Raw genomic sequence first — 11,439 nt, 5'->3', positions numbered from 1 at the left:
GTAAATTTACCTTTTCTGCATGCTATTCCTAAACTGCATAAATCTTTGATTAAATTTAGATTTATTTCTAGTTCAATAAAAACAATTATTAAACAACTGTCCATTTTATTAAATAAATTATTTAACATTCTATTTAACAAAATTAAAAATATAAATATTAATAATAAGAAACACATTTTGGATAATAAAAAATAATCAACCCATTTTAGAATACCTAAATAACTATGAACAAGTAAAAAATATTCAAACATTTGATTTTACCGCACTGTATACCATAATTCCATTGAAAGATTTAATTTGTGTTATAAATTCATTAGTAAAACAGTTCTGTTATCCTTTCGTAGTACTGGAAGAAGGTAAATTTTGCTCCAAAAATATAAAAGATCTATTAAATTTCTGCATTTATTACAATAATTTTTTTTCAATAACCAGGTATTTAAACAATAGGAGTTACAATGGGAGCTAACTATTCTACTTGTATTGCAAATTTATATCTATATTTCCATGAGAATAGGTTTATTGAAAATTGCATAAACCTAAAAACTTTTGCCTTAACTTACAGGTATATAGATGATTTAATTAGTATAAATAATCCTTAGAAATAATTTTAGTACCATAATCATCCGGTAGAATTAGAAATTGAAAGGCACTTTATTTAGATCTTGAAATTAAAATAATTGATAAAAATATAAATATAAATGTTTTGAATATAGAAAATATTTTCATTTTCCAATATATTGCTTACCCTCTTTTAATAGTAATGTGCCATACTCATCTGTTATAAGTATTATAACTTAATAATTATTAAAATTTTGTAAAACCTGTAATAAGTTACAATATTTCATTATTAATATTGAAATATTAATGCATAATATTTATTAATAAATAAACTCTGAATAAAATTAAAATATTCTGTGATAAATATAAAAATATATTAACTAAATACAAAGAAGTAAACATTAAGTAAATTTTGCTGATAGTTTCCAATAAATATTTTTAGTTTTGATAAGATAATTTAAACAGCTCAGTACTACTTTTATGAGGATGAACACCTTATCACATATAAAGGTTTGTGTAAAGTCTGAAAATTGGTAGTTAAGAGTGGACTTAATGGGTGGTGGTTACCAGTTACACTAGTTAGCCTAGATAAGGTGGCTGGGATTTTATAGTTGCATAATATATATATACATATATATACACACACACAGGCTACAAATAAAGAAGTCACACTAGAGTTTGTGTCAGCCTTAATACAGGTATTTTGTTGATGTTTGGTTCTTTGTTTAGCATTATGTGATTTTACTTTTTAATAGGTGTACTATGATTTTATTTAGTTGCAATGTTTATAAACACGAGTTTGTTTTTTATGTTTACCAAATAAAATCATCAAATCAAATAAATTTAGTTTATTGTTCAATGAGTATGGTAGGTGACCACAAAATATGTTGATAACTCAAATCTTTATTGGATATTTTTGTTTATCCTATTCAAACAACATACATAAACAAATTGGCTTATTGGCTACTTAATTTCTAACTGCAATTTTAAATAACAATATGGTGACCTATATCTGTGATAGCAAAACATGTTTTTATTATTTATCAATAGACCTTTCAAAAATGATGTCATGTGATCCTGTCTTCTAGTATCTGCCATACTGGATGGCAGAACATATATTTTAGGAAGTGGAAAAATCTTAGAATAAAGCACTGTTGTGCTTTGGATTGCACCAACATACAGGGTTCAAAACCCAGTACATGTTTTTACAGGTTCTCAGATTAAAAAAAAAATCAATATGAATTGCCCCAGTTATGAGACAAAACTGGCAATCTTTTTTACAGTATTTGCATACCTACAGTGCACATTTTATAAAATGTATCAGAATAAATCTGTTAAGTAATGTTTGTATAAATAATTTTTACAATTAAATGTGTAAAAGTATGATATTATTTATTAATTATTGAAACTATATATTGATATTTGATAGGTGGACTAATGCAAGTAATTACAATGATATGGGTACTGTAGTTAGATTAGGCCAGGGTTAATGTTTTAATGAGTCAGGGGATATAACATTTGTTGTCACAGCATTATGGGGTAAGAATCTTGAACATCCATCCTCTCAGAAGAGCTAGATTCCCAAATCCAATGCTGTTGCATAAATATGTGGGCTCTGCAACTAACACTATACATCATTACATGCATATAAAAAAATAACATCAGGGAAATGATGATAAGTATTATCTACCCATTCATAAAAAAATTGCAACCTTTTGGGTCATATCCTGGGGTGTTTTTGTCATACAATTTCACAAATTTAATCAAACAATCAATTTAACATTTTAACTGTTAATAAAAAACAAAAAAACACAAACAAGAACTTACATCTTTGGAGTATCAAACCTTTGGCCTAATGAATCATTACTGAATTTATAACTACCGACATTTTTATAGTATTTCATATTTTCGTGGGTTATGTTACTGGTGAAAACAACAAGATACTCATAAACACTACAACATCTAGGAACTGATCATGTTTTTACTTTGCATGATTAGAAAAGTCATTGGCATGAATAGTCATCTAGGACACTTATGGAATAATAAATGGATCGAAAAGAACAGTATCACACGTGAGTTATGGGAAGCTCAGCATTGGCATCAACCAACTTGGACTTCAAACCGTACATTGTTTCATGAAAATGATAATGATAAAGCTGAGTGATTATGCTCTGAATGAAAACTATACTAAAATAACTCTTGAGAGTAGGTTGAGAGAACTTTATATGAATTCTGGAAAGGTCTATTTATTAGGTCATCAAGAAATTAATGTCACTTTTTTTTAGATGAAAAAACCTGAACAACTTATATATCATAACAAAACATTTATTAAATGAAATAGTCTGCAATCTTATCAATGATGCTTTTCCATCTTACAACCAGGATGTTAATGCCCTGATTAAAGAAATCACTTGGGTTGGAATAACAAGAACACGTCAATGTCCTCTTTAACATCTTCTACACTTGCATACGTTTTCCCATCAAGATGGTGTTGCAGCGACCAAAAAAGATGGTAATCTCATGGTGCCTATCTGGAGAATATGGTGGGTGAGGGAGAACTTCCCAACCCAACTCCATAATCTTGTGTTGTGTCAAACGTGCCACATGTGGACGTGCATTGTCGTGGAGAAGAATAACTTACCAATTGACAAGTGAACTGACTATACATTTCTGCATTGACAGTTTGCTGTGAATTGAGGAGTTTGAAATGAATTACCCCTTTGATGTCTCACCAAATGCAAAGCACGACTTTCTGCGGCTGGAGTCCAGGTTTTGGGGTTGGGAGTGGTTTTTGTCTAGGACTGAGCCATTGTTTTTAGTATTTACTATTCGCATAGAGAATCCATTTTTCATCACCAGTGACAATTCTGTCCAAAAATGGTTCACTAACATTACGTGCCAGAAGAAACAAAGCAGCATTCACACATTGGAAATGATCATCAGAGAGTTCATGAGGCACCCAAACACCTTCTTTATACACCTTTTCCCATATTCCTTAGATGTTTATGTATTGTTTCATGACACATGCAATTTGAGGGCCATTTCAAGAGTGTGTTGCCTTGGGTTAGACTCAACAAGCATCTTCAGGGCATTAATATTAATTCTAAAATCACAGTTTTTATGGCTAAAGTCATCAGTTTTTCAGAACTGAAATACAGCAATTGATAGCTTACTGTTGACCCTCTTGCACCCCTGTGCAGTTGGCTGAAGCCAGTAGCTTTGCCTATCTTGTTGCATGACAAGGTATGGGCAGTTCACCTTGAAGAAATCCAGCTGCCTACAGCTACTGCAGGTGTTGCTGTAATCTTCTCTTGTAACTTATTCAAAGGCAGGACTTTAAACTTCATCAGTACAGAAATTGCTTCTGTTAAAGTGAGAATACCCTTCACATCTACAGTGTCTAACTAGGTAACCCACTGATGAACTTGTCTATGGGGATATCCTTGTGATCTCCCAAAACCATTGCCTCCCCATGAAATGGCACAGATCATCCATGTAAGTAGTCAAGTTGTCTTTCAAGGCTAGAACTTGGTCCAATGGATAACTTGGCTCTCCCCATGTCAAAACATACATGTAAGTCAGTTATAACTGTATTCCAGTCCAGTAGCTGCATCTTGCTCATTTGCTTAATAAAATTTAGGGCTGGACCATCCAAAGTAAGGAATTGCATCTACCTGTTTTTAAATCCAGCCATTCTAAACAGCGATCTACCTGAAATACTTAAGGAAATGGTCCAGATTCTCTTTTGCCACACCTTTAAATGTTGGAGAATATGACCTGTTTAGCCTGTACCACAGCAACCAGTGGTTTTGGCTTAAGCTTCTCACCCAATTAGCCAAGACCTAAATTTCAGGGTGTAATTTAGTAAAATGTACAGAGACATCTATACTTAGATGAGTGTTCGATCCCTGCCCTTGGTTGGCAGAATAGCAAATTAATGTAGGTAGTTAATCCATCCATATAGCTGTGTGCAGACCCAGGTTTCTTCATGACCTACATTTGCTTTGGCAATTTACCTCCCATTATGGAGTGGTAACCTCAGCTCCACAATTCACCAACTTCACCAGTTTGTGCTTACTGTCTCATTTGCTGGCATAACAGCTTTAGCTAGCAAATGTTGCCCACCAGCACCACCAATAGTCTCAATCACAGCCAGGGTTGGACTACTCTGATCAACAAACACCTGGGAATCCAGCAGAGACTGCCCAATTCAGTCTCAGACTCATTAGACCTTATGCCAACATGATGATCCCATCATCCATGCCTCCTGTGCACAAAGATCACAACTCAGAGAAAGAAATCAATCCACCCTTCTGGGTGCACCAGATTCTGGTTGTTTCTATGACTTTTTTTTTTTTGGGAAGTCTCCTTATAAAAAGACAAAAGCAAATATGGTCATTTTGTTGAACTTTACCCTCAAGTTCAAACATCTCATAATTACTTTTATCAACTAAATTTCACAAGCATTAACTATTAGTTCTATTTGTTTTTGCACTTCAATATGATAATAGTGACTAGTGGTGCCCTTGAACGAAAATCCTGGGTATTAGTCAACATAAATACAAATAACCAGACTGGTAAACATAATGATCCTACAAGCAGTCCACAAAATCTTTCGGGATCTTTACCTAGTTTCTAACAGCATTGCTAGTACTGAAGTCCTAAGTTGCAATTAATTACTACTAGTATGGCTTTCACTTCTGCAACCACAGCAGCCTATACATTTTCTTGAATAAACGTCATATCAACATCACATTTTAAAAATGTTCTGCACTTTTTTTTTAATTAACAAAACTTTCTTAATTATTATTAAATCTTGATTATACTTTTTTTTTTATTCATTCCTCAAACTTACTCCAATTTTTGGTTTTGTCCTTCCAATATATTTAAATATTTTTCAATAATCTTTATATAATTCAATTTTTTCTGCCTCATTTTTGTTTATTTTTATGCCACGAACAAACAAACTTTTTTAAATTAACCTTAAGATAAAGTAGTCATTAAATACAAAACATGCACTCACATTTATCACACATTCAAATGCTAATTCAATAGGATCTAAAAGATGCAGAAGATACAAGTAATTGTACATATCTACTTATATCACATGACATAGCATCCACTGTCTCTAAGATTCAATAATTTGTGCTAAGCATTTATTTTGCTATGCATTATGTTTGTCATTTTTTTTTTTTTTGTAATTAATTTGTTAAAATGAATATAAAGCTATTAGGAAATGATATAAGCCCAACATTTGAGAAACATCCCTATAAGTGTAAAAATGACAAGACAAATTTTAGGGATTTATTACATTGGGAGAAAAAAGAAAAAACAGCTTTAAAAAAATGGCTAATCAACATGTATATGTATAATACGACAAAAATATTCCTTGCATATTCTGTACTAAACAAAATATAATTTGTAGGAACTAGAACTACTTTATACACTGTAGTTACAATAAAAAGTTACTTGTACTTGAACTTGTTCATAAAAATTATCAATGTCAAATCACAAACAAATACAAGACTTTGTAAGAGGGATAAAAGTTTGTTTGGTATAGCTAACATTAAAATTTTGTATACTCTCCATGTCTTTGGTATCATTCAGCTCTCCTTTTGGTATGATAACCATTATTATTATTATCTAGAAACTTGACATGATCATCTTTTACTATTTAGTCATAAACCTATAGAGCAAGAGAGTTTTATCCATATTTTTTAACCAATCCATTGAAAATATCTTCGTTTTATAATTCTGTTAAGTGGCCTTAGCCAATACTGGTTTAGAACTAGTACTTTAATCTCTTGGTAATCTGGACTAACATACACGTGTTGTACATCAATAACTAAGATGAGATATTAAGCTTGCATACCAATAAAAACACAAATGAGCAGATGCAAGCTTAATAAACTAACATTTATCTTGAGTAAAACAAGGTACAAGTCAGCATTACTTTCAAGTCTATCTATCCTACTACTGTAATAAACATTTACATTTAAGTGCAGATAACTAGAATGTCTGATATAGATTGTATAGGTATTAATACTTACAATTGCAGAAGGTATTGTTCAGTAAGTAGAATATATATGTGCCATTTTTCCAATAATAGGTGAAAAACCTACTATCCCATTGAAAAGAAAAACTCTGTAAAAAGCCAGCAGTTGATTAATTTCAGAGTCAGCATATTAATTTTCTAACTGGTATGACTAGCTGACTGACTTCCCTCACAGAATAAGCACAAGATACATTTAAATCTACTTGTATTTTTAAATATACATAGAGAAATTAACTTCTAAAAGTCAAATGCATACTCAAACTCTGAACTTATATATACTTTTAGTCAAGCAAAAGAAAAGATTCAACTTTCAAAATTAAATTTCAATCACAAAATATCTAACATTAGTAATGTAGCAGCAAACATTGCAGACCAGTGGTCAAGTTCCACACTCAATATATGTTAGTGAAGAGTACATTTTCTTGAGTATTATGACTAAATGTAACATATTTTTGAAAAAATCTACATAGTTGTATGTAAGGATAGAAAAACGTAATATCAACTTTGACATTATTCCAAACAACAAATTTGATTGGTCAGACATAGATTTACATGTAGCATTTCAGTGAAGACTTCTAAAGACCTATAATGTACATACTGTATAACAAGTATTAATATTATTTTCCTATAAAATATTTATATGAATATGTACAATACAAAAATCAACTGTTATAAAGACTTACTTAAATGTAATTAAAAAGTTTTTCTAGACATTACTTTGTGTATAATGTAAACTTCATTCCACTATAAACATGCAATGTGAAGGACAGGAAGTGAAAGCAGTCAGTATACAATAATTTCCACATAATATCCTTGTCTACTGAACCTATTCATTAGGTTATGTCTAAAAATCAATCATTTGGTACCATTTTATGAAATTTTTGTATGATACAAAGGTAATACAATAATATATAATCAAAAGAAGGGTATTTGGCCCATTAAGGCTACCCAGCAAAGAAACCAACACAGCCTAATATACTCTCCACCTATCCATAAAGGTATCCAACAAAAATATAAAGAAATGCAAACTATTGTAAACACCATATCATCTGGAAACTATTCCACAAGTTAATATTACATAAGAAGAAATTAACCTAATATCCAGCCTGGTCCTGGATGTCAGTAGCTTATTCTTTCTAATATTCTGGATGTCATGTCCAACAATATCCTACCACCAATAATAGACCCTACTCCAACAGACATTTTATTCAGCTTCTAAGAAATTTAAGCACCTGAATCAAGTCACCTTTAGTTCTTTCATGCACCAGACAAAATAAAAACTCAGTTTTTATTCACAGCTTAAATGTTTCAAACTAAACATCATTTGGGTTGCTTGTCTGTGAACTTTTTCAAGCAAACCATTATCTTTTCTATGATGATGGATCCAAAACTGAAGAGTGATCCAAATGAGGCCTTACTAAATGTTTGTAACAGTGTGATAACTTCCCTGTTCCTAAATCTTAGTATGGTTTTGAGATCTGTTTTCAAAAATTTTATCTCTTTTTCCACTTATAAATATTCAGCCAAAGCTTTGAGATTTTATTAATAATTACATGCAATTCCTTTTTACGCTCCACTGCACTCTATGACACATAATAAATATGGTATTTCCATACCCTAAATGCATAACTTTGAATTTATGAATGATGAAACACATCTGCTACAGATTATCCCACTCAGCAAGAATACCCATCTCTTTTGCAATAAGGAAGCATTTTTCTAAACACCTGACTTACTCTTCAACAGCAAAACTGAAAATATTATCACTTATACAGTAGTCCAAATCACTAATAAAAATAATAAACAACAAAGGTCCCACAACAAATCCCTAAGGGAGCCCATTTATCACAATCCTCTCTTTTATACCTTCTAGTCAATTTTAAATGTACCTGTTGAGTTTTTCCCACTTCCACGAGAATAAAATTGACTAATTCACCTGTCATGACAAACTTTATCAAAAGCCTTTTGAAGGTCTAGATGCACAATTCTCAAAGTTTATTAGGTATGATAGGTACAAGACATGGGTTTTATTTGGGAATTCAGGGCTAACATTCACATTTAAAGAAGCTAACAGTGAAGCAGCACAACTTGTATGTACTTTGTATGTTGGAGATGAAATTGAAGACTATTCTAATTAGGGTAAAGGCTATGGATAAAGAGAAAGGTAAACTGCAGAAAATAGCAGCACGATTTAAAGAGGAAATTAAGGTTTTGCATGAAAGGTATACAGTGGCTAATAATGACTTTAAGGCAGTTAAAAACTACTAATAGAACTAGTAGTGCTAGATTTAATTATACTGTTACTATTAAGTAACAGATTTCAACCTTTAGCTTGTACAGATGAACAGCTTTAAAAGCTCAAAATTAAGTAACGAAGAACAACCACAAATTTACAAAAATATGAAGATGATTACCCTGACTAGTTTCGCTGTACCACATGCATCATATTCAAGGGTATGCTCTACACCCTAGAAAATGACGCACATGGTAAGTCAAAAGTTATAAGTTATATTTGAATGCTAGGCTTAGATTGGCTGCTTAAATTTGTGAGATCACTTGAGTGGGAAAATGGAACTTTTTGTAATGGATGGTTTATGTTTGAATTGGGGAAGAATTGGCTTGTTTGCAAGTGCTATTACATCAACTGTAAAGGCAATTTTAAATTAGAATTAGGCAGTAGAGAGGGCCAAAATAATCAATAAAACACAATGTAGAAAAGACCTTCATGGATAGTTTATATAAGCTCAAAACAACTTTAAACACAAGAATCAAGCTGCTTTTACTTCTCAGTTTCAGTGAAAATAAGCAAATTCAATTCTTAAATCCCCCTTTAAACCATTAAGCAAATCAAACAATGAGCTAAAGAAAATTTTATTTCAGTCTTTACAGTAGAGAAAACGTACTGTTGTTACATTAAACAAGGTAATGAAAAAGATCCTTTAACCATCATAGTCACATTAATAATTTTCTTTGGTGAATTTCCAGACTGTTTAGGAATTAGTACAAACTGCTACTAATACTAATAGTAGTAGTACTAATCACAGTTTTACATTAATTAAATATTTCACATAGTTTTATTGTTGTTTTTAATATGATTATGCATTATGTAACTTAATAATAAATATCAATATTAATAACAATATGCAATGTGTCAAACTAATACTATTACACAAGTTTTTCGTTTTTCAAAAACATTACAATAGCATAAATAATTTGCACAGTTTAGCATTTACGCTGCTACTGCATCAAACTTGCACTGTTAAAGTAATATCAAAATTTAAACAGATAAAATGATAAGTACTAAAGCTACAGCATTTGCACTAGTAGTAACCAGCATGAAGTGGCTAGTGCTACTCCTAGTACCAGTACTACTGAGTACTAGTACTAGTAAAGTAAAACAAAGTAGAAGTTAGAACTAAGAAGTTAATTACGTAAGTACTATCACTGCACCAATATCTACCAATACCATTACTGGCATTAATACTAATGACTAATTTAGTAACTAACTAAAAATTAAAGTGAAATAGGGTTAACTCAAATTTTACACAGTTTTTATTATGTTGGTACTACTACTACTGTACTACTAGTGTACTGCTACTACTAGCTTGGCTTAACTGTTAATATTAAAGTTTAACTTCTGTTTAAGTTACTCTAGCAAACTCATGAAATTGAAACTAAACTTATAAAATTCTGCAAGTTGTGACGCGAATCTAAGATGATAGTGATACTATTAGTATTACTAGTGATAGGCATCTCGTCCTTTAATTCTTAATTACAGTAGGCTAACGTATCTTATCTACGTTAGGGTTTCACATATGATATAGTGGTTGGCCTAAGTCAGTAAACAAACTCGTTCAATCGTTGGAAACCTGGCTTAGTCTTAGTAGTCTTACTAATACTATACTAATGCATCCCCATTGGATTAAGCATTACTTACCACGAATATAAAATTGAAGGCAAATAACAAGTACTTGACAACTGACATCCCACCTTGCACCATTTTGATACTGATAGTAGTTTTCTTCTTCTTTGCAGTAAAAAGTTTACAAAACTTTGAAATGTAAATAGTTGTTTTTTTAGCAGTTACCTGTGAAATAAAATTAGTATTACTGAAACTTTAGTATAAGAACGTAACAACTTCTCCCTGCATATGTTTTCATACAGTAATAGTAATATGACGCCACCAATATCCTATTCACACACAAATTATTCTCTCTGATAAACGTAACCTCGTTCAGGAGGTTATTACCCACTATTTTTAGTGAGTGCTCCGCGGTTTATGAGTTTTTAAATAACATGAGTTTATAAATTAACACATAATATATATGTTTAAAAAATTAAGTAAGTAGTACATTCTTAAAAATTTCGTCTGTGTATCTTGAAGAGAATAGTTATTAACAAAATACTATAAAATTTAGGATGTACTTTTATGCGTAAAGATACCATAGTTGGCAAACAGAGTATATGACCTAAAACGTCAAAAATACGTCAGAAGAATTACGGGTAAAAAAAATATAGGAATTTGTACTGGTGTATTCAATTCTAACCGTTGTTTAATTGCACCAATAACGTAGGAAGCGTGGGGGGGGGGATCTTTTGAACCTCTACTAGTAAAAATGCAACAAAATTAGGAAAATGCATAAAAGAGAACACATAAAATTTAATCCAGAACCCAAGAGCTTCCAAGAACCAAAAGATCTAGACCTCAGTGGTAATGGGTGAGCCTGTGGCATACATTCCTTTGCTTCGCTTAGTCAAACATACCTTACACCCACTTTTAATTTGCCTCTTATACCACTGTGCAAATTCTATATCAATTCATGTTG

General features: G+C 31.4%; 1 protein-coding gene across 1 annotated transcript in view; it reads right to left on the bottom strand.

Annotated features, from left to right (window-relative positions):
• LOC106461690 (CD63 antigen-like) overlaps nt 1-10,864 on the bottom strand; it is a 37,310-nt gene extending 26,446 nt beyond the window's left edge. Inside the window, exon 1 of the mRNA XM_013921536.1 lies at nt 10,551-10,864. Within this exon, the coding sequence (XP_013776990.1) occupies nt 10,551-10,613 (63 nt within the window). The 5' untranslated portion in view covers nt 10,614-10,864. The remainder of the gene's footprint in view (nt 1-10,550) is intronic.
• Between the last annotated feature and the right edge of the window lie 575 nt (nt 10,865-11,439).

Source organism: Limulus polyphemus, unplaced genomic scaffold, assembly GCF_000517525.1.
Source record: "Limulus polyphemus unplaced genomic scaffold, Limulus_polyphemus-2.1.2 Scaffold1011, whole genome shotgun sequence".
Taxonomy (NCBI): Eukaryota; Metazoa; Arthropoda; class Merostomata; order Xiphosura; family Limulidae; genus Limulus; species Limulus polyphemus.
Note: the sequence above shows the minus strand (reverse complement) of the source record. Positions and strands in the feature narration are given on the sequence as shown.